Here is a 24751-nt window from a genome sequence, read left to right as displayed (position 1 = left end):
CAACAATGTCACGCCTAACTCAAATTCAGAGAAACCAGGCTATCGAACGTTTGGAAGCTGGAGAGTCTGTCCAAGATGTTGCCCGTCATTTCAACGTTAACATAACCACAATTAATCTTCTCCTGCATCGACCAGCACGTCGTCCTGTTCTCCAACCACGGCATCGACAAGCACGACTTCAGTGGGCACAGGGTCATCACAATTGACGTCATCGTGAGTGGAGGCGTGTCATCTTCTCTGATGAAAGTCGCTTTTGTGTCTCCCATGCAGACGGAAGAGTCAGAATTTGGCGGCGTCGAGGTGATCGTTTCGCTGACAGAAACGTTGTGGAAAGGGATCCATGGGATGGACCTAGCGTCATGATATGGGCAGGGATTGGACTTTCTGAATGTTGGTCAAGGTCGGGGACACGGCGTCACTGCTCAGCGGTATATCGACCAAGTGATCAGACCCCACGTTGTTCCATCTTTTGCACAACATCAACAACCCATTTTCCAGCAGGACAACGCTCGTCCCCATGTTGCCAGAGCTACCATGGCCTTTCGGCAACAACACAACATCCGTGTTCTACCGTGGCCAGCCCTCAGCCCTGATCTGAACCCCATCGAACACTTGTGGGATGAGGTTAAAAGGCGTCTGAACAATGTGCGCCCAGTCCCCACAATTGCCGATGAACTACGCACAGCTGCTCTGGATGTGTGCAGGAGGATCCCTAGGGCCTTCACAAATCGTCTGATCCACTCAATGTACAGCAGATGTGTGGCAGTGATCAATGCTTATGCTGGTCACACCAGGTATTGACTGACATTTTGGGTATTGACCCGAAACTGTGTAAGCCCTTAACATTTTAATTTTTTTTATGTCATCTGCCTTTTAATCCATTCAACTGTCTTCAGTCAATTTTTTGTCAATCTTGCCCTATTAGTATTTCTTGTCTTTACTGTTGAAAATAAATAACATGTATAATGCATACTCGACTTGCGTTTCTTTTGCGTGTGAGTGTATATATAGAATACTAAATGAGTTCCCGTGTAATACCAATTTTATGAAACTCGTGAATAGTATTGCACGGAAGCGAGTCTAGTACACTGAAAGGCAAAAGAAACGTCACTTCTGAAAATACTGATAAAACTTAACAGACACTGGCAGTTACATGTTCTGTGGTCAATAAACTCATTTATCGTTCTACTGCTTCTTTTTGTTGCCTTAAAGTCCATTTAACAATTGAGTTTAAAATGGAGTGCTTTGCCCAAACACAGCCTACAAAAGTGCAATGGGATGCACGTGCATATCGTGGATGGTATGGGTATAAAAGACACCCAAAACTGTTAAGCTGGCTTTCCTTATTTGATTCATCAGCCATGCCAAGATTATCAGGAAACGAGAGACAACAAGCAATCGGAAGACTGCAAGCAGGCCAGAGTGCACAGGTCGTTGCAAATGCATTCAATGTCAACGTTAGAACGATATACCGTTTGCAACATCGCCACAACACCACCAACACCACCGACGACCGACCGCGTAGTGGTCGTCCTAGAGTCACTACTCCCAGACAAGATCGGTTCATGATACGCAAACATCTGCAGAACCGATTCCGAATGGCCACTGAAACAGCTCGGCAAACCATTGGCTACCACCAGCGTGCCATCAGTGATCGTACAGTCCGACGTCGCCTAACTGCCAACAACATCTCGTGCTACCGACCTGCTCGTGTACCCATCCTGAGAGATCGTCACCGACAGGCCCGACTGCAATGGGCCAGGCAGCATCAAAATTGGCATCAACAGCAATGGAGAAGAATCATCTTCACTGATGAAAGTCGCTACTGTGTTTCAACGGTGGATGGCAGAGTCAGGGTCAGGCGAAGGAGGGGCGAACGTTATGCTGATGCTTGTGTTATGGAACGAGACCCGTGGGGCGGCCCAAGCATCATGGTTTGGGCTGGAATCGGACTGAACCAGAGAGTGGGACCTGTGGTCTTTCAGAATATTGGTCCAGGCAGGGGTAATGGCATCACAGCTCTCCGCTACATTGACCAAGTCTGCAGACCCCATGTCGTGCCTTTTTTTGCCCGTCATCAAAACCACACCTTTCAGCAAGACAACGCCCGTCCCCACACTGCCAGGGTCACCAGGGACTTCCTCAAGCAGAACAACATCCAAATCATGCTTTGGCCTGCCCTCAGTCCGGATTTGAAACCTATTGAACACTTGTGGGATGAGATCCAACGCCGACTCAACGACGTACGCCCAAGGCCGACAACTGCAGCAGAACTGCGTGTAGCGATCCTGAGGATATGGGCCGATATCCCAATGGCCTTCATCAACAGGCTAGTCCACTCCATGTACAGGAGATATGTGGCTGTAGTCAACGCCCATGGTGGTCTCACCAGGTACTGATTTTGAACTCCCCAGCTGTGATGTCTTCTGGTGCCTTCCCAAATTCACAATTCGCAAAAACATTCCCCAGACTGTTAATTTCATATGGGTCAAACACTGACTTTCTACGATGTCTTTACTTACATAGATAAGCATTTGAAAATAAAGATATTTAAATGATACATCCACATGACGTTTCTTTTGCCTTTCAGTGTATTTTATTTATTATTTACCGTTTGTATTTTTTTTTTAAATTTCACTGTCGTGTGTTCTGTAAATAGGCAGGCATCTACTCAATCCACAGCAAAATCTAATTGAGTTTAACAGAATAATTCTTCAAACACATTGAAAGTTGACACCTATTAATTTAATACCACACAACAGCCTACCTTTAGAATCCAGGGGTCCGTTCCACAAAGCTATCGTAGCGCTAAGGAGATCGTAACTCTAACATGGTATAGTAATACTTAACATAGACTTACCCTATGACGTAATTTGTGAAATATTGTTGCAAATGACATCGGCGAAATAAATGCCATGTGACTCCAGCCTAGCAACAGGGTTCTGGGGTCATTGCGCATGCATAAGCTCTTCTCAGTGATATATCATCTCTACACGCAATGTTGTTGTTTACCTAACGTCATCCTCGTAAACTGTTGAATAACGCACAACATAGAATATTGGCAAAAGGTTACAGCACGATACGTTTTGTAAAATAATTTACGATGAGTACAACGCGAACAAACGAACGAATACTATAGCCAATAATGAATAATGACAATACCAATAATGAAGAACGAACACCCGAATATGATTGTACATGAATCCCGATCCAAAGAACAATTGGTTAGAAGGTGCCAACATTGAAAAAAAACAACCTGAAGATAAAACAATCTCGCCTACCCCTCCCTTCCAGAATAATCAAGAATATATCTCATGGCCCCGGAACTAGGAACAGTACCTTTGTCGATAGGTGAGGTGAGGTGAAATTGGGTTTAACGTCGCGTCCAAGATTATTGCACTTATATAGCGACGTGCATGTACGTGTATGTGTTTGTGTTTGTGTGGCTGCTTGTACTAGTCCGGACTGATGCCGATTTATAGTGCTAGCTCACAAAGATACCATGCCGCAGTTTAACATGAATACCCTACTCAGACACAGTATACTGACTCCGAGCCGACCAGTCCTTGTTTTAGCCCCTAACTTCCGAGCGCCAGACATGGTAACAAGTACCATCTTTTAACGTCTTTTGGTATGACGCGGCCGGGCATCGAACCCCGGACCTTCCGCTCTCCGGGCGGACGCTCTACCACTAGACCACGGAGGCGGTTCCTTTGTCGATAGCCGCTCTGCAGGTTATATTATCAGTGTGCACTACAACGTTCTTGTTCTGAAAAGTGAGTCTCCATCGGGCGATTGCATTGCCAATACCCATTTGTGACCAACTCGTGTTATTCCGGGACAAGCCGAATAGCGACTCGTGCCCCTCCCGTGGCCATTTTTGCAACCGGGTTCCGTCTTAGCGCAAACGGGCATACCTAAAACAATTGTCAACTCGTTGCGCAATGGTTCACATATATTTCCCTATATATCATTTATATTTCAGATGCAATTAAAAGCACATCAGGACATGCGAAATTATACTGTATGATTGAACACATTTAACTGTGTCTTGGGTATATTTTTAGATGCAAGACATATGTAAAAACAGAAATTATTTCTGAGGGATTCTTTGACGAAGAACTTGAAATCATTCGCGCATTCTGATTGGTTTGTCGTATTTTCGCACATAACATTCATCGATAGGGGGACGAGTCTTTTTGAAGGTTACGGAAAGGGGCGAGTGGTGACGAATGTGCCAATACCACCGCCAAAATGTCTTTAACATCAATATGTTTCTTTGAAATCTGCCAGTACCGGCAAGCAAACTTTCCCTCAGCATACGCGCCAGCTGCCGTATCACAGGCATCCGTGAAGAGATACTTTAAAGGAACAAGTGACACCAAGCTGACTGGCCCTTTGAAGGCATACACAAAATCACGCCACCAAGTAATGTCCTCTTGGCACTCTCCAATGAGTTTCCAATGAGTTTGACTATTTTTGACATCAAACAGTCTCCGCCATAATTGTTCTGCCTCCTTGTACGACCTGTGCCGCCCAACTTAACTTGCCTTTGAACTCTTAGAAGATCCGTGAACTATGCACACTTCACTGCTGATAATGTGAAGGATGCTTGCCATAAAAGGCGACTATGCTTGTCGTAAGAGGCGACTAAGATAACGCGATTGACTTGGTTGATACATGTCATCGTATCCCAATTGCGTGGATCGATGCTCATGATGTCAATTATTAGATTGTTTGGTCCAGACTCGATTATTTAAAGACCGCCGTCGTATAGGTGAAATATTTCTGAGTGCGGCGTTAAACAAGAAACAAACAAAGACATATTTGTAAGACCTGCCTCAATATATTTTTGCATTTATGGAGGTAAAAACGCGAACACAGGTTTGCATACTTTTCGGTGTTCGGGTTTTCACAAAAGCAAAAGAAAATACATAATTCATTTTTTAAATGACCCAGGGTACAAACAGTGAAAGGAAAATATTCTTGATGTGATCACAAAAGCGTTAGAGTGAGTGAGTGAGTTTTTGGACAGTATTTCAGTTCTATCATGGTGTATAAGACGGGCGAAGGTAAAACCCACGGATCGAACACACGGGCTGCGGATCTTACAACAACCAAGGGGCGCAACTCTGCACAGTGAATTGCTACGTCGTAGACCACGTTAGCGTTAGAGGCAGGCTTAGAAAGTGACACAAGTCTGGATTCTTGATTACTTGATCCGGCCGTGTTCGAGTATTGGTTGGCGTGACAAGACGTAATACATCCAGTAGACGATGTTAAAGACCAAGAATGCCACCGGGAATACACTCCTCGAAGCCTTATCAACCTTCTTCCCTGGGTCCCTTCTGCCTTCGTGCGTTAAGAGGTCATTGTCGTTTGTGTCACGTGTTTCTATTGCATACTTTTTGCTTGTTGCCATGGAAACCTGCAGAATAAGAGTAAATCATGATTAACACAAAAATTCTAGTTTTTTTAACGCTGCACTCAGCAATGTTCCAGCTATATGACGACTGTCCGTAAGTAATCGAGTCTGGGCCAGACAATCCAGCGATTGACATTATGAGCATCGATCTACGCAATTGGGATACGATGACATGCATCAACCAAATCAGCTGGCCTGATCCCGTTAGTCGCCTCTTACGACAAGCATAGCTTGCTGAAGACCGATTCTCACCCGGAACTTCGCGGGTCTCTCTGCTGACTTTTCGTTGAGTTAATGAGTTTTATGACCGCGGTGATCCGGGTAGAATAGGTCTTCAGCAACCCATGCTTGTCGTTAAAGGCGACTATGCTTGTCGTAAGAGGCGACTAACGGGATCGGGTGGTCAGGCTCGCTGACTTGGTTGATGCATGTCAGCGTATCCAGATTGCGGAGATCGATGCTCATGATTCACCGCCCCAGGATCACTGCTCATGAATCACTGGATTGTGTGGTCCAGACTCGATTTTTAACAGACCGCCGTCATATAGCTGGAATATTGCTGATTGCGGTGTTAAACAACAAATAAACAAAGAAACAAATAATGATTTTTATTTTGGGCTGCACACAGCAATGTTTCGAACTATATTCACGCGACAACCCGCGCAGGGTACGACGTCACACACTCGTCACGCGTCACCCGGTCAAAAGTTATTTGGAAATAAATAATGTAAGTGATTCCATGGCATTTGATCGGCTAACCAAGCAATTTAGGTTTCCTCAAATCTACAATTTGCTGGAAATACAGTGGGCGGGGCTATTGTTGCATTATTCGCTCAACGATATCAGTGATTTCGTATCGTTGTCTTTAAGTTGTTGTGTTAATGATTTTAATCATGCAATCTTTGAATATATTATTGTTTACTATTTTATTTGTAAGAGCTGCCTCAATATATTTTGGCATTTATGGAGGTATAAATGTGAACACAGGTGTGCACACTTCTCGGTTTTCGGGTTTTCACATTTTTTAAATGGCCAACGGTGCTGTTCAAATAACGCTACGACTGCCGAAGTAATACGCCGCTTAAGCTTTTAGCAATATTCCAGCAATATTAAGGGAGGGGACACCAGAAATTGGCTTTAAACGTTGTGCCCATGTGGGGAATCGAGCCCGGGTCATCGGCGTGACGAGTGAACGCTTTAACCACAAGGCTACCCCACCGCACGAATGGCTGTCGTACCTCTAAGTCAAGTATGGTAGTTAGCGCTAAGCTGCCTTCGTGGAGCAGGACACTGGCCAACGAATCGGGAGATGCGCGTATGTTGTTTAACACGGCAATCAGCAATATTCCAGCTTAACGATGGCGGCCGTAATAGGGTCTTGACCAGACAAACCTGTGAGTGATATTATGAGCAAAGATCCACCCCGCCGGATCCACACGTCATAAACCAAGTCACTGAGCCTAATCACCCGATCCACACACCGCCGGATCCACACGTCATAAACCAAGTCACTGAGCCTAATCACCCGATCCATCAAGAATTCAAACCCAAACCCTAAGGGGTGTGAATCGAGAGGTCTCTGGAATATTGGAAATTGATTTTCGAAAAACAGAAACTTGACTTTTCGTGCTGTGTGTACATACTATCTTTTCCTTGTGATTGCCACCAGCCTTGAGCTTTTTAAACCGCCGGGACAGCACCGTGACGACAGCATACTCCATGTAGGCGGCAAACACGAACACCAGGCACGAGGTCATCCACACGTCGATGGCCTTCACGTAGGGAACCCTGGGAAGTTGTGCGCGCGCACTTGAGCTCTGGGTGGTGATGGTGAGCACTGTTAGGAGCCCCACGGAGATTCTGGCGGGAACTGCCTCGTGGTCGATCCAGAACGAGGCCCAGGACAACACGACGATGAGGATGCTGGGGATGTAGGTCTGTGTAGCGTAGAAGCCGATTTCTCGTTTGAGGTGGAGAACTGCTCTCAGGCATGTAAATGTTCCTGTAAATTTTAAAGCGACAGTTTGATATATTTCGCAATCTGCGAGAGGAATCGAAATGTTTAAAGCCATATAGATAATGTATATTAAGAATAAATACCATCTCTTCGCATACATCACAATACAGACTTTGTTTGTTTGTTTAACGCCGCACCCAGCAATATTCCAGCTATATGACGGCGGTCTGTAAATAATCGTGTCTGGACCAGACAATCCAGTGATTCACATCATGGCCATCGATTCACGCAATTGAGATCGATGAAATGCATCAACCAAGTCAGCGAGCCTGACCACCCGATCCCGTTAGTCGCCTCCTACAAGCATAGTCGCCTTTTACGTCAAGCATGGGTTGCTGAAGACCTATTCTATCCCGGATCTTCACGGGTCTGCATCTGATGTCATCTTCACAGAGGGGAAATGGAGAATTCTAAGAAACTATTTTGATCAAATACATGCATAAAAAGGGCATGTCACCAAAAGACACGAAGACGTGAAAACATAAAACGTCAACGACATAAATGGTCAGTCTCGATTATCTGCCCAAACATATTACATTTGGCATAAAAGGCAAAAGGCAATAAAAGGCTGAAAATTATATGAATGGATCACTGAAAATCACACTTGGGGTCTGTCCTTTCATATTTATCTAAGCGACGCAAAAGTAGTCCAGAAGTTGACCCAAGGTCGCTGGAAAAAGTGTTTGAAGTCAGAGATGATATTGACAGATAATGTGTTAACAATTTTAAATCTGAACAATTTTCTATGAGAGACCACAAGCTTTTCGATCGATTTACCCCGTATCATATAAAGTAAATTATTAAATCGATCATTTATAGTTTGGATTTAGAAGTTCGTGAGTACGTTTTTTCCAGGCACATTACGTCTGTGGGGCCTCGAATCTGTGACATGCCAACGCCCCTGGTTTTCCTTTTTGCATGTTCTTAAAGATTGAGGAGAGAGTTACAGAGCGTCAGATCAGCAGCGTATTTGCGTAACAGTTACGAGCTAATTTACTTTCCGAGTCAAGATTATATATTTAGAAGGGTTACATTCATCGAAACATTATTTCATTTTTTTAAATCTTAAAATGTTCACTAATTTAGGGAAAACCGAATAGAGTGATGCATAGATGAGTGAAAAATTATTGGTTACCCAATGAAAAATGTAATAACCCAATTAGAATTATAGAAACCCTAGAGTAAAAACTGAATTAATCAAATAGTTATCTGGAACTCTGGAGTTAGGTTAAACGCCGTTTAACTATGCTCCAGTTCTTTCACGTCGTGTCAGGTTAACGTGGAAGTGATGCAGGTCTCAGATGTTCACCACTTCGGTGAAACCCACGAGCACGAATATGGTGCTGACAAACCTAGAAACATAATCGTGGCGAACCGGGACTCGAACACAGTCACGGGTTTCTGCGAATTGCGGCGCCTTATACGACTGGGCCACCCGTGCTCCCTGTTCTTTGATAGGTACACAGGTGGCCTAGTAGTCAAGTGTTGGCCAACCCCATCGGCCGAGGTTCGATCCCCGCATAAGGGTACAAAGTCTGAAACCAGTTCAGGGTGTATCCTGGCAGTGGTACTGCTAAAAGTGGCGTAAAACAATACTCATTTGCGATTTATGAAGGTATTCCATTATTACACTCAAGTGTTATTGAATGAGGTGCGATCACAGACATGTTCAGCCACTGACGCGCGCCTCTGATCTATCCGACCATACCTATAGCATAGGTTGAAGAGCAGTCCTCGGCGATGACGTCAGAGATGCTGAAGTCAGGGATGTTGGCCTCGGGCTGCACTGACGTCGCCTGGCGATGCCCACTCCACCGGAAGTACAAGGAGTCGGCGGTGAAGCTGTCTGCAACAACATTGTCTTCTTACAGCCATGATTCCACAAAGCAGTCTTAAGGGATTGACTATTTAATACTTGGAGAGGGGGCATTTATATTTTATCTGAAAATATCTAAAACAATTTTAAAAGAACATTAAACACTAAAACAATCCAGCACACTGTGTAATTTGGAAGTACTTGACGACCTCGCCACTTGAATCAGTATCGAGATGATTATATAAATGGGCATTCACACGGTATAACTAGTTGTATACAACCTGTATGCAATAAGTTGCACGAACTGAAGTCGTTTACAACTCGGCATTAACGCCTTTTGATTGGCTGCGTTCATACAACGTGTCGTATGAAAATAGAACATGTCCTATTTCGTACAACTCACGTCCAACAAGTTGCATACGTCAAACTTTGGACCGACTTGCCCGTTCACACGATGCAATGTGTTGAAGGCAACACATTGTATACAACTAGTTGTACCGTGTGAATGCCCCTCAATGAAGATAGCTGCATCTGTGCTCATACTTGTAAAGTGAAAAGCCGTTCCACCGATAAGGAATATTACTTATAGAAATGACAAAAATTTAAAAGTGCGTTTTTCAAGTGTTTGAAATATCCATTCAGAAAAACACCATCATTGAGTTTTGGTCACGTGGTTACAATCCGGGTAAGATTCGGAAGTCACTTATTTTTGTTCATAATGTGACATAATGAAAATCAACAATCTTTGACAATGATCTTTCTGCTCTTGAACCAGTTACGATACCGGTGGAATCTTGGACATCTATCAAAATGAGATCGATGACTAAAAAAGAATTTCACCCTCGTTACACGAGTCAAGCATCGGAGTTTTAAATTTTATGGACGAGTATCGATATAGTTGCTTTCAAAAGAGTGAAATAGATACGAGATTAAGAATGATTTATGTTTATCACCCAACATCACTCTTCCCACGTTTTCAGTGTGAAAACAGTAACAACCAGTGCCTTGGGTGTAAAAAGTATATCCAACCATCTTCAGGGGCAGGATTAGTGATGTGGTTTGATTGCGACGTCATAGTATCAAGCGATTATCCCCTTGTGGAGGCCAGGTTTTGGTAATCGATGTATTTATTTGCCAAGGAGATATGGACGTTCGGTATATTTGAAAATAGATTTTCCCCAGTTTAATATCATGCTTTTTGTTGAGTAGCCCCAACAGCAGCAAACAAGCAGGCACTTACAGCTTTCCATAGCTATGTAACAGGTCTGAGAGTCCATGGGGAATTTGACCAGGTTCATCTGGCACTGGACAATCACCGACAACCTGGAAATAGAACGTTTGTAGAAGTTGTACTGTTGAAATATAATATCAGTTGTCAGCCGTCCTCGGTGGGTATTAGGAGTGACTATTGTTCTGGAAATCACTTTTGTGATAACTATTGATATTGGAAGAAACTATTACGACTATTGATATTGCAACTTTTGCGATAAATATCGGGGTAAATATGATGTGATGTACCGTGTGTGAGTCGGTTGGTTGGTTGGTTTGTTGTTTAACGCCGCACTCAGCAATATTCCAGCTATATGACGGCGATCTGTAAATAATCGAGTCTGTACTAGACAATCCAGTGATTGATATCATGAGCATCGATCCATGCAATTGGGATCAATGATATGCATCAACCAAGTCAGCGAGCCTGACTACCCGATCCCCCGTTAGTCGCCTCTTACAACAAGCATAATCGCCTTTTACAGCAAGCATGGGTTGCAGAAGACCTATTCTAACCCGGGTCTTCACGGGTCACATGTGTGAGAGCCAATGTGCCCCTAACCGCATGGTGTGATGTACCGTGTGTGACAGCCTGTGTAGACCGAGCTGTATTGTGTGATGTACCGTGTGTGACAGCCTGTGTAGACCGAGCCGCATGGTGTGATGTACCGGCGTGAGAGCCTGTGTACCCCGAGCTGTATGGTGTGATGTACCTGTGTGAGAGCCTATGTACCCCGAGCTGTATGGTGTGATGTACCTGTGTGAGAGCCTGTGTACACCGAGCTGTATGGTGTGATGTACCAGTGTGAGAGCCTGTGTACCCCGAGCTGTATGGTGTGATGTACCAGTGTGAGAGCCTATGTACCCCGAGCTGTATGGTGTGATGTACCTGTGTGAGAGCCTCTGTACACCGAGCTGTATGGTGTGATGTACCAGTGTGAGAGCCTATGTACCCCGAGCTGTATGGTGTGATGTACCTGTGTTAGAGCCTATGTACCCCGAGCTGTATTGTGTGATGTACCAGTGTGAGAGCCTGTGTACCCCGAGCTGTATGGTGTGATGTACCTGTGTGAGAGCCTATGTACCCCGAGCTGTATGGTGTGATGTACCTGTGTGAGAGCCTGTGTACACCGAGCTGTATGGTGTGATGTACCTGTGTGAGAGCCTATGTACCCCGAGCTGTATGGTGTGATGTACCTGTGTGAGAGCCTGTGTACACCGAGCTGTATGGTGTGATGTACCTGTGTGAGAGCCTATGTACATCGAGCCGTATGGTGTTGTGTACCGGTGTGAGAGCCTATGTACATCGAGCCGCATGGTGTTGTGTACCTGCGTGAGAGCCTATGTACCCCGAGCTGTATTGTGTGATGTACCAGTGTGAGAGCCTATGTACCCCGAGCTGTATGGTGTGATGTACCAGTGTGAGAGCCTATGTACCCCGAGCTGTATGGTGTGATGTACCAGTGTGAGAGCCTATGTACATCGAGCTGTATGGTGTGATGTACCAGTGTGAGAGCCTATGTACATCGAGCTGTATGGTGTGATGTACCTGTGTGAGAGCCTATGTACATCGAGCTGTATGTTGCCCTGGGATGGGTGAGAGGAACTCTGGGAGGGTCACTATAAATATGGCGGTCTCAAGGGGAGTCATACAAAATAATACACATATTTGGAAAAGGGTCATTTTATGAACATTTTAGAATAGAACGACAAGTCCTTTTGCACTTTTTCTTTTCAAATGTCTTCAAAATGGAGAAGGACATGGGAGGTTCATAAAAAAATATGACAAGCATCAGGAGGGTCATTATTTTCTGTACATGGAAACCTTATGATACTAATTGGGCTGAACTGGTCCTACATGAGTTGTCCACTTGCCTTGAGACATACAGCGAGGGGCACGTGCGAACAGAGCTGGGAACATATATCATGCATCACGCGGACTCCAATGAGTTAAATTATTTTTTGATACGGTTATTGAAACACTGTTGCTTATAATATACGGTTCTTTGAATGTTGGTCATGATTTAAATAGGTTAGACCAGTTAACTGGCCATTTCAATGACTATAAACATCGGATTCTCGTGGTCAAACGTAATGGTTGTCTGGATATTGAGGATGCGCTGGCACAAGGGAGACCACTCAAGTTATGTCTAGAGCCGACTCCTCAAATAATACTGTAAGCTAAAATTCGCCGCAAAATGTAAACTACAATAATTAGGTACAAATATTAGTAAATCACGAAAGTAACAATTAAGCTCTAAATTGTGGTCGCATGAGGCCAATAGCTTTCTCTCAATACTGGACGAAATCAGTTTGGTATTGATCTAGGCGTGATCTAGGTGAACTGAGTCACCTCAGCACGAAGGTAATCAAAGATCAATTTGCAGTCCTGGCACTTAATGAAATATCGCTAAAATTGATCTGCGCACTCAGTAATCTTAGCACTTAGTCTATGTTAAAGTTATACGAGTTACGATCGTCGTTGTGCAAAGCCGCGAAACCCTGCATGCCGAAATGTGGCGCCTCGGGCCGCCGGACCAAATATGCCTCACAATCTTTTACAAAATGGAATCATAAGCAGAACTTGGGATTCGAATCCACACCAACCAGCTGTTACTTGGATCAAGACTTTCGGACGCCACTTTTCACAGCGAAGAAGTTAGAATGCTGTAAGAGATGAGATAAGGTGGAATGGGGTTTAACGTTGCATTCCAGTATGTTTTACTCATATAGCGACACGTGTGTGTGTGTGTGTGTGTCTGTGTATATATGTTTGTGTGTGTGTCTGTGTTTGTGTGGTTGTGGCTTCTTTCATTGGCCCAGACCTACGCCGGTTTCATAGTGCTAGCCCACTGAGATACCATGCCGCAGTTTAAAATGGATAACCCACTCAGGCACAGTATACTGACTACGAACCGACCAATCCTTGTTTAAGCCCCTTTATGCCGAACTCCAGGCAGGGAAGCAACAACTACCATACTTAACGTATTATGCAGCCGGGGATCGAACCATTGACTTTTCGCTCTTCAGACAAGCATGATGAGACACTGAACAAATTCCACCTACCTCTGTGTATAGAGAACAGTCCCGTTGGGGGAGAGTCTGATCATGACGTTTGGCGTCGTCAAGTTGTGTAGAATCTCGTGTTTTGACTGAGTGAAGTAGAGATCCGGCACCCACAGCGACCCGAGCCGCTTGTGACTTATGACGATGCTGCGGTTGAAGTCGTCGTACATCAGACGGGCATCTCGCCACTGCTGCCGCAGGAAGAAGCTCGTGCTCACCTCCTGAAACATCAGGGTGAAGACAGTGGTCATTTTCAATACTTCCGGAGGCAAGGGATTTAAATGACTATAGAAGTCCAGTTTCCACCCTTGCCAAACTAGGCTGGAATTTCGTGTCTCGGTCGTAGCGCCACTTGTGGTTGTTACGAGTTATGTCCCTTATATGTCCATCCTGATAACCAATCAGATGCCATCTCTCATATTACTTGCATTTGCTTCAAATAAAATGGATGCGCCCAGTCAAGACGATCTGATTGATAATCAAGATCAGATTCTATATTGTAATAAAACTGGTCTTACCTCGTGAAGTGCATGGAATCATTTGAGTACGCACATTCAAAACATGAAACGATTTGGAAAATATCTGTCGACGCCCAGTTGACCGTACACATGCTGTGCAAATTCTGCAATCGACCAATCTCATTAAAATCAGATCTGAGTTCTCGCTGCCCCTAAACAAAGATCTGAGGACATCCCATTGCGGGTCACGTCAGAAAGACCTTTCATCCAACCAATCAAAGCGTCGCTTACCAGATCATGAAAGTGACAGTCGGAATGTCTCATCATGCAACCTCGAAAACACGGGGTATTCCGAACGACAGTTACGTCCCGTACGACTGATTCCTTCAAAATTATCTTTCGCCTCCGTGGGATAAAAATGTGAACAGAGGAGGTGATGCACAGTACGTGGGAAGCACTGCCATACAATCTCAACTATATATTAGACATTCCGGAATGTTCGTTTGTTCAGTTTTCAAAATTTTAATCGAGAACTGTGTCAACATACTTTTGAAGCGTAGTCTGAAATGGAAGTCGCCAGGTTGAAACGAGTGCCGTAAAGCTCGAGAAAGCTGCTTTCTAACTGGCTGATGTCGTCTTCATTTTAGTCATTTTAGTGGTCGGTCAAAGTTCGCGAAAGGTCGTTCTGACGTGACCCAGATCTTTGTTTGGCGATAGCGAGAACTAAGATCTGATTTTAATGAGATTGGCAATCGACCAAAATCTGCACGGCAGTCGCCACGTCCATTTAGTTGCGCCATTTTGATTGGACTATGCAGTCTCGTTCACCTAGCCAAAATGTAACTCAGAATTTCCAGGCAAGTTTGGCAGGTGCGGAAACTGGGTTTTCACAGTCGGTTAACTCCCTTGCCATGGGAAGAATGTCGTGGATCGATGCTCATGATATCAATCACTGTATTATTTCTATACCGTCTGTTAGGCCCAGACTCGATAATAGATAGAATTCCCGCAATATAGCTCGATTATTGTTGAGTGCCGCGTTAAACAACAAACAAACACAGTACACAGAAAGGAAAATCCAGAAAAAATATGTGTTCAGTTTGTCTGGGAAATATATTACGTTCTTCCATTCACAGGAACAACTTGCGTGTTCTAAAACTAGTGACCAGCGGAAACAGTATCAAAATTAACAGACGCAGATGAATCAATCTTAACAGCGCGATTAGTGTAAATAGAAACATTTAATACTAGCAATCGTATCAGTGTCCCAAACTACTTTTGCTCCCGAGAGAGGGTAAAGAAAGCAACCGACATGCTATTGGAGGAAGTGGCCATTCCGCTGCCGTTCAACCTACCATTTTGATGTTGCTGACTGGACCGACTGAATTCAAGGCCATATCAATTTCAACACACGTTGCCTCCCCTGTGAACACAATGTCAGGAAAATATATTATCACATATTTGTCATTTCAAATTATTCATATTCATAAAATACAGATACGTGAAGATACGGGTAAGAATAGGTCTTCAGCATCCCATGCTTGTCGTAAGAGGCGACTATGCTTGTCGAAAGCTGTGACTAACGGGATCGGGTGGTTAGGCTCGCTGACTTGGTTGATACATGTCATCGTATCCCAACTGCGTAGATCGATGCTCATGCATCCATCTCTGTGCATCAGACCGTGTCTTGCTGTTTAAGTAATGTAGACAAATTGGGACTGTAGGCAGAATGGAAAGTCACCTTGTGAACACCGCGTTTTGGGTCAGTTGGCGTTCCGCGTGTAACGGAAGAATCCATTTCAATTCAACAGGGGACTTAGGTGGAGCGTGACGCGCTGCACGTTGAGTTCTACGTGTGCTCGTCTATGCAACACTTCGAATAGATAAATGCACAGAAGCCCACAAGCAAACGTTCTACCCCGGCTGCACGGATTATGCAGAACCGTGGGTCAATTGTCAGGTCAGAAATGTTCTAAAGTTTGTTAAGCAGTATAGCAATTTCCTTTCAGAAAGCAGACACGTCCTTCACCTTCAACTTTTATCGCCAAGCAAAGGTGAAAACAAACTGCAGTACGCGTCCATTTTGCACGTGCAAATCGAGGTCTGGTCTGGTCAGTCAATTTATTGTCTCAAGCCTTGTCACGGTTACCAACACTTTGAGAAGCGTTCTAAAATGGATGGAGATACAAGGCTTGAGTGATAGTCCACGAAAGACATTCCACTTTGATATACTTTTCACAACGATGTTGGAGAGATTTTATCCCAGTTTCGTAAATTGAAGTCCTTCTCTTTGGTGTCCTCAAGGTTCTCCACGGCTGGCATGAAGCCATCGTTCGAGTCGAAATGGGTTCCGTCAGGAGTTTTCTTATGGTTGGGAACATGTGGAAGTCTGACGGAGCCAGATTTTAGTCTTAATTTCATCCCGTAATTGACACAAAAGTGCAGCATAATTTGCTGCATATTGTCCGGCCTTTCGGAAGTCAGTCCACCATGCTGGCACCCTCAGGATCCCAGAACAGGATGCCATAACCTTTCCAGGTGATAGGGCAGTCTTTGCCTTCATTGGTGGTGGTGATGTTAAACGCTTCCTCTGCTTTGGTTGTTGTGTAGATGTAATGAACCCAGGTTTCATCAATAGTAACACATTGTTGCAAGAACCTTTCTCAGTCAGCTATTATCACGATTATCATGAGACATATTGTGCCTGGGGCGTTTAGGATCAGATGTCAGGAACCCAACGAGCTGACACATTCCCGTTAGTCAGACTCGCTGACTTGGTTGATGCATGTCGTCATATCCCAATTGTGAAAGTTGATGCTCATGATACCAATCACTGGATTGTCCCGTCCGGACTCGGTTATTTACAGGCCACCGTCATATAGCTGGAATATTGCTGAGTGCGGCGTTAAACAACAAACAAGCAAACAAAATATACCAAGGAACGTGAAAAGATCTTAAATGACCTTGACCTTATCTTACCTTCATCAACGCCCGGTCTTATTGTCGCATCATAACAGTCTGGGTCCAGCAGACGATTGAGGACATCACGTTCTGTAATATTGCTATCTGCTCCATGAGCTCGGGGAAGGCTGAGACTCATCAACGCGAAGACAACTAATACAGAAAATCGACACGCCATCTTGACGCAACCCGAGATCTCAAAGATGTGTTCCCAAAGCTCATCTCTCTCAAAGGATTTCCCTCCAACAATGACTGGCCTGAAACGTTAATGCATAATCGTTTATTCAACATAAATCGTTCACCTGTCAAGGCTTAAATTGATTCAATGCGTACTAGCTTAGTGGCAGGACTATGAATGACTTCAACGTAAGATAAATCGATAGGCATTTTCCGGGTGTTAACAGCAATACTCTTTTATCCGTCGATATTCAACCCGGATGATCTTAACCGGAAATAACCCACATAACAAAAACATGTGTACTCGACCCCTGCAAAGACAAAAATCATTTTTAATTGAGAATTGTACACATGGTGAATTTGTAGATGCAACCAATAACAAATGTGTATTTTCATCACAGGCGTGTTGACTTCCACGCATCTTCAATCAGATAAGGATTGTTTATGTTTCGATGGAACGTGTTATTGCTTCAGCATCCATTGATCTAGCTACTTACGCTGTACCATCACCTGCCTTGGTCGGATAGACGGCAGATAATCGCTATTCGGCTTGTCCCGGAATAACACGAGTTGGTCACGAATGAATATCAATAATCCAATAAACCCCGAGCAAGCATGTTATAAATGCTTCATTACGTGAGCTCTTCCGATCCGCTTCATTGAACGCATCGGTTAACGTATTGCCGCGTTTATTTTCCTTGATATTTTGTATCTGTCAATATTCATGTATGTAACAAACTCGTGGTTTAGATGGACACATACTGGTAATTAAAATGCATTGGATATTTACAATCGATTTATGTCAACAGACAAGGTAGAATTTGTAGAAGTAAAAGCCTATTGTTGAATTAATCCTACACTGAAGGACAGAATAAAGGCAACGGTTATGAAACTGTTATTTGATATATACTAGCCACATAAAGAAACTGTGCACGGAAAAATTTATTCTGGATTGAAATACAACACAGCAAGAACAAAATGATGCTGACGCTGTAGCAGCTGAATGATCGGACCATAAGAAAATGTCAACGGGACCTGAACAACATCTGTTACGATGACGTCAGAAGATCAAAATGGAGTAGGGGGTCAAACGACAAAGTCACAAAGTCACAAAGTCAATAACGGGTATGACCACCGTGTGCGTGAATCACAGCAGTGCATCGGCGACGCATGGAGTCCACCAAATGGGCATGGAAGGCCTGGGGAATGGCCTGCCATATCCTCCTCAAATCCTGTGCCAAGTCACGGACGTTATCTGGAGGATGTGGAAGACGACGCAGACGGCGCTCCATTTCATCCCACACATGCTCTATTGGGGAGAGATCTGGCCATGGCAGTAACATGACATTGTTATGGTGAAGGAAATCCATTGCGACCCTAGCCGTGTGAGGACGAGCGTTGTCCTGTTGAAATGTCAATCCCGGGCCATGACGTTGCAGGAAAGGAATGACCACAGGCCTCAGAATCTGATCTCAGTAGCCAACACCGGTGAGATTGCCCTGAACAACCACCAAAGGGGTTCGGTGCCGTGCTGTTATCCCACCCCAAATCATCACAGAGCCACCTCCAAAACAATTCCTCTCCACAATACAGTTGCGTGCATAACGTTCTCCCAAACGCCGGTAGACACGTTGGCGCCCGACACTGTGGGAAATGTTGAACCTCGATTCATCTGTAAAGACAACATTTCTCCACCATATTCGAGGTTGGCGAACATGATTTCGACACCATCTTAGACGGTTGACTCGATGACGGTGTGTCAGGATGGGACGTATGGCAGGGCGTCGTGGTCGAATACCGTACTGACGTAAACGATTCCTGACAGTGTTGGGATGGATACGGCGCAGTACAGGAATTGTCTGGGACGTCGTTACTGCCGTTTGGAACCTGTGTCGGAGATGTGTAACTCGAATCCATCTGTCCTGTCTTGGCGTCGTTACTCGGGGACGTCATGAACGTGGGTGGTCGGCAACGTCATTTGTGTTCTGATAACGCCTCACCAATGCCGATATCGTGTTACGATGGCGTTGGAAATGTGTTGCCACCTGTTGTTGCCTCATTCCCGCTCGGATCATTCCAATGGCTTCATGACGCTGTGCAGCTGTCAATCTTGGCATGATTTGCTTGTGATATGCTTGTGTCTGCGCCTGTGAAGTTTTGAATTTTTGAATTGAGTTGCACATGATGTGTACAGCTGCACAGAATGCACGTGCAGTAACACATTGCACGTCCATAGGCCCCCATCAATGACGTCATATCGCATGGCACGTGCATGAGCGTTTGAATGTCTCCAATAATTGCTGTGTTCAAACCTATCTTTCATATATGGACGGTGTGCCCTTATATCTATATTTTCTCCGTGCACAGTTTATTTATGTGGCTAGTATACTTGTATGCCATGAAATACGATACCGTTTGATGAACTGAAAAACATGTCAATTAAAGGAAGTTTGCATCGATCTACGCAATTTGGATACGATGACATGCATCAACCAAGTCAGCGAGCATGACCACCCGATCCCGTTAGTCACCTCTTACGACAAGCATAGTCGCCTTTTACGGCAGGCATGGGTTGCTGAAGACCTATTCAACCCCGGATCTTCACAGGTCATTAAAGAAAGTAAGTGTTTGGTATGACAAATGTGTGTTTGTTATTTAACGCCGCGCTCAGCTATATGACAAACCAGTGATTGATATTATAAGCAACACCCCGACCGTCCGAGGATGATTACCATCGATCCATTAAGTCTCCTCGTTCAAAGCAACGTTGTAGGTCCTGGAGACAAATTCTAACCCGGAATTTCCATTATTCAAATCAGCATATACTCATCGTACATCCAAATACATATTCCCTGGAAAACAGGTCCCCGATATGCTTGCTCACTAAAGTTGGTCGGGTGTCCCGTGCTCTTGCGTTTCGTCAAAGTGGTAAACGTCTAAGATCTGCTTCACTTTGGGATATCCCTAGAGGGGAATGTCCGAGTGACTTTCCATTCCTTAAAAATAATGGAGCAGAGGCCCCTTTTTTAAGGAATGGAGAGTTACGAGGATATTCTCCTACTTATAACTCATCCCTACCTTTACCCTTTGACAAAATATTCTGTATAAAAATATTAGAAAAACATACCAGAACTCTTTGTGGACTGTATTTATACTGCGCGTGTCACCCTTGCATGATGCACGAGGAATACGTTCTCTGCCGCTGTTGCACGTGCACCAAGCTCCGTCGCGAGCCGACATTTACAATGCATGGTACGGCTCTTCATAATTTCGTTGTGCCCTGAACTAAGTATTTATCAATCGCTTGAACATTGTCAATACATGCTGACGGGAATAATAGGAAATATAGAGCCCCGAACAAGGATATATATATTACCTGATTTGTTTTTTCTCGTCAAAGATTGATCTAATTGCTATAAATATAGACATTGTTGTAGGTAACCTGTTCTAACACAGAATATATACTAGCTTTTAAGCATTATCAAAATTATGAAAAATATTAAACAGTTAATTTCACACCATACCTTCATGTGCCGCCGTAGCTGAGGTTGACAATTACACGTTCTCAAATGAAACGATGCGGGTTCGAACCACGCCTGGCGACACGTTTTCGGGGGAAAAAATATATATTCACTTGTCGATAAATGTAAAAAATAGTTCCGTCCATTCAAAGTGGAAATTCATTCAAAGGTTGATTCAAGATAATGTATTGTTGACAAACAACTCTCCATTCCTGAAAAATAATGGAGCGTTCAAACAATACAATGACGTCACAGACGTGTTATCATCCCAAATCACGTTGACACGTCATGATATAACTGGAATACTGTTAAAAGTGGTGTAAATTCACTAACTGAAATGAATCCACCATCACTGGATTTTCTGGTCTAGACTCCATTATCGACAGACCGTCGTCATACAGTTGGAATATTGCTGAGTGCGGCGTTAAACAACAAACAATAAACAAACCAACAACCTGTTCTGGGTTTCCTGAGGGCATAGGTGGCCAGGTCGTCTGAGGCCTCACGATTCGCTGTGCAGAGTTGCGTCCCTTGGGCACGCTAGAAATATATAATCGCCGGTTCCAATCCTGGTTCGTCCCGATTATGTATTGTCAGCACCATACCCGTGATCGTGGGTTTCACCGAAATGGTAAATGTCTGACACCTGCAACACTTCGGGCTTTCCCCCACAGTAAGCTCACAAGCCGTGATATAATTAGAATACTTTTCAAAGCAGCGTTGAAACCAACTCACTCACTCAATATTCAAATCACAGGCGGATGTAGTTATCGCTAAGAACACGTCGACATCGCATCTACCAAGCAGTTACAAGATGTCAACAGATAATAACGCTGAACACTGCCCCAAACTAATGCAGGTGTCTTGAATAAATATATCGAACGTTTTCATAAATCATGGTCCCATTATGTAAATGAAAGGGATGCAAATGGGACGTGCATTATGTCCCTCACTATGTGACATACATTTCAAACCGACGTTTAATGCCACTGAAAGGTTTTGTTCGCTGTTCATATGGAAGTAATATATCGAGCGAATAGCGGTTCATTAAGCACAGAGAGCTATGTCTACATGTGATTCGACATACCAAATACAATGCGGCTCAATTTACTCAACGTTTATCGCAATCTATTAGTTGGAGCTTATCGACATATAAACTCCTGGAAAAGGAAACGCATTGATGATGATGATGATGATGATGATGATGATGATGATGTGATGATGATGATGATGATGATGATGATGATGATGATATACACGTATGTATGGGAGAGACCATCTGAGAACCAAGGGATCGATGCACGTGCATGTTCTACCAGTGAAGATCCGGGAAGAATAGGTCTTCAGCAACATATGTTTGCCGTGAAAGACGACCATGCTTGTCGAAAGATGCGACTAACGGCCGAGGCTCGCTGACTTGGTTGATGCATGTCATCGTATCCCAATTGCGTGCATCGATGTTCATGATGTCAATAATTGAATTTTCTGCTTGCCGTAAATGACGACTATGCTTGTCGTAATAAGAGACTAACAGGATCGGATGGTCAGGCTCGCTGACTTTGTTGATGCATGTCATCGTATCCCAACCGACCTCAGCGTTCTCAGAATTTGCCACAGCTTTGGCAATCCTTACAAGAAGAAAGGCTATTCATACCAAGGGAGACATTCCGGCGTTTGATTTCCAGTATATGCCCAGAAAATGTCGTGCCTGTATCGGTGCTCACGGGGCATGGACCAGATACTGACTTTACCTGATAGATTGTATTCCACAAAGTCATTTCTTTACATATCATTTCTGAGCAAGTTTGTGGGTTCCCTTAAATATTGTTCCTGGTATTAAATAACGAACGCTTATTGATGTTATCATTCTTGTTATCAAAGAAAGCGAGAAATATGTCACAAGTGTTTTAAAATTGCACTAAAGGGGGAACTATTTCAAAGCGTAAGCACGATTTCGGAAATGGTAATACATTGATACGAAGCATCTTGTTATGGCATGCGCCTGGGTCGACCCAGAATGAACTTAATTGAATCGGGACACGAACCAGGGTATATATTCTATGACGAGCAAGCGCACTAACCACCGGCCTACACAATCCGACGTGGATAGGGGCAGCATCTGTAAGTTCGTGGTTCATGAAACAAATGAATCGGTCCGTGAACCTTATTCAGTTCACAGTTAACGCCGTACTGCAGACGTCATCATTCCCAGGGGAGTACCAAGTGTCTTCTATAAAAGGTAGCCATCGACCGTTCATTTACAGCACTGCTTAATGCAAAAACGAGACTTATATTATTGTTTCGCAAAATACTATCAGCCAAGGAACGTGTATTGTAGCGGTAGTCATAACAGTGGTGTCGTGTGCACAATAGGAATTTCACAGTTTACATCACCTGTTATTATAGGACTTCCAGCCTTTGGTTATCGTTCGATGGCGTCCTCTAAAAAACGACCTTTATTAAATAGCGGCCTCGAATAAGAATCGGTGAACTACAGGTAATAATTACTCACCAGAACATTTGAATAACATAAAGTTTACTCACCTAAAGTCGCCCCTTCTCGTCACGTCTTCCCGGAGAGCGGAAGGTCGGGGTTCGATCCCCGGCCGCGTCATACCAAAATACGTTAAAATACGGTTCTTGTTGTTACCCTTCCTGGCGCTCGGCATTAAGGGGCTTAAACAAGGACTGCTCGGCTCGGGGTCAGTATACTGTGTCTGAGTGGGGTATTCATGTTAAACTGCGGCATGGTATCTCAGTGAGTTAGTACAATAAAATCAGCATACGTCCTGACTCGGACAAGCAACCACACACACTAACGGAGAAACATTACCAAGTTGACATGGATTCGAACCCACGATCATACGTGTTTTGCAACTCTGCAAAGCGAATAGCGGCGCCTTACAGAAGCAGGGCCCAACTACAGCAAAGTGGACATTTTTAAATACTCACGTCATCCTTGTTCAGCTTGTAGTTTATTCCATGGAGGAGTTTCGCCTCTCCTATCAGCGACGAAGGCTCAGAACATGACCTGTCTTTCCTTTCAGCACCAGCAGTGTGATGCGTCGGTCGAGTAGTGAAACTCGCTAGAGACATGCAGGTCTGTGTCAACAATGGGATGGTTTTCGATCCACTCCTAATCGTGCCTGATCTAACTGTGTACTGGGTTGGCAGTTAGCAAACATGACTGTTTATGTACGCAAAAAGACTGATTGATTTTGGTTGTTCGCTGTGTAACTTCCCACCCGTTTGCTTGACATGAGACTCATTGATCAAAACTTTGCAAGATTGCGTAATTTAAGGGTTGAGGGGGTAGTGTTGGTTTTCAAAACTCTACGATGACATTTAAAGGTTTATAATCTAAAGATGTCAAAACATGAAAAGAAAACCCACAAATTCATTGCAGGTATTGTTTCCATGACAACTTATCTACAGTAGATTCTGTGTAATCCGACACCGCTCGGGACAGGGGAAATGTCGGATAAGACAGATGTCGGATTAGACAGTTTCATGGATGAATGCACCCGCAGTTTATTAAACTTGTAAATTTAAACTTGATCATATACATTGCAAAAAGACATCACAGAACGATATGAATACGTATATCAGGACTATAAATCACATACATTGTAACAGACATGTATCAATAAACAAACAACAGTTCCCTTAGGGAGGAATTATCATATAGTTGCTTGGCGTCTTGTCTTTTTTTTATCTAAAGGGCATCCATCTAAGCTTCTGCCTCCGACACAAGCAAGGACTAGAGCAAACGGGACTTATTTGTAGTGGAGAATTTCTTGATAGCAGCCATGTTCTGCAGCACTTATGAAAAGTTCGTGTCAGGCACTGATTATTCCGAAACATCATCATCGTCATCATCATCATCATCATCGGATGTCTCAGCTGAAGATTCAGGTTCAGCTCCAGTGCTCCAATGACCAGGGTGCCGATGTACATAACAACCTTAGCACTACGACACCCAATTCAGATTCCCAATGTGTGTTCTAAGCTGGGATGACGTCATCCAGGTGATGATGAATT

The 24751-nt window shown here is 44.0% G+C and overlaps 1 protein-coding gene across 3 annotated transcripts; it reads right to left on the bottom strand.

The window, feature by feature from the left end:
• Nucleotides 1-4826: 4826 nt before the first annotated feature.
• On the bottom strand, nucleotides 4827-23787 carry LOC124140142 (glycine receptor subunit alpha-1-like). Of its 3 annotated transcripts, none has more exons than XM_046507549.2 (8): nucleotides 23663-23787; nucleotides 17031-17269; nucleotides 15407-15474; nucleotides 13594-13814; nucleotides 10499-10581; nucleotides 9151-9288; nucleotides 7069-7427; nucleotides 4827-5428 (listed from the first exon to the last, which is right to left on the bottom strand). In XM_046507549.2, the coding sequence occupies exons 1-8, from the start codon at nucleotides 23665-23667 to the stop codon at nucleotides 5213-5215; spliced, it is 1329 nt and encodes a 442-aa protein (XP_046363505.2). In that variant the 5' UTR covers nucleotides 23668-23787; the 3' UTR covers nucleotides 4827-5212. The 3 variants fall into 3 exon arrangements, with proteins under 3 accessions (XP_046363505.2, XP_046363504.2, XP_046363506.2); XM_046507548.2 differs by lacking the exon at nucleotides 23663-23787 and adding an exon at nucleotides 20317-20441; XM_046507550.2 differs by lacking the exon at nucleotides 23663-23787 and adding an exon at nucleotides 20025-20278.
• Between the last annotated feature and the right edge of the window lie 964 nt (nucleotides 23788-24751).

Source organism: Haliotis rufescens, unplaced genomic scaffold (assembly GCF_023055435.1).
Source record: "Haliotis rufescens isolate VD_foot unplaced genomic scaffold, xgHalRufe1.0.p SCAF_23, whole genome shotgun sequence".
NCBI lineage: Eukaryota > Metazoa > Mollusca > Gastropoda > Lepetellida > Haliotidae > Haliotis > Haliotis rufescens.
Note: the sequence above shows the minus strand (reverse complement) of the source record. Positions and strands in the feature narration are given on the sequence as shown.

What these genes read in the sequence shown, in the direction of transcription:
- LOC124140142 (XM_046507548.2), bottom strand. Translation starts at nt 20,429, where the DNA reads ATGTCGGCTCGCGACGGAGCTTGGTGCACGTGCAACAGCGGCAGAGAA. An exon ending in AAGACCGGGCGTTGATGAAG is followed by an intron (nt 15,475 to 17,030) that starts GTAAGATAAGGT and finishes TTGTGTTCACAG; the next exon opens with GGGAGGCAACGTGTGTTGAA. An exon ending in GCAATCACAAGGAAAAGATA is followed by an intron (nt 5,429 to 7,068) that starts GTATGTACACAC and finishes CTTATTCTGCAG; the next exon opens with GTTTCCATGGCAACAAGCAA.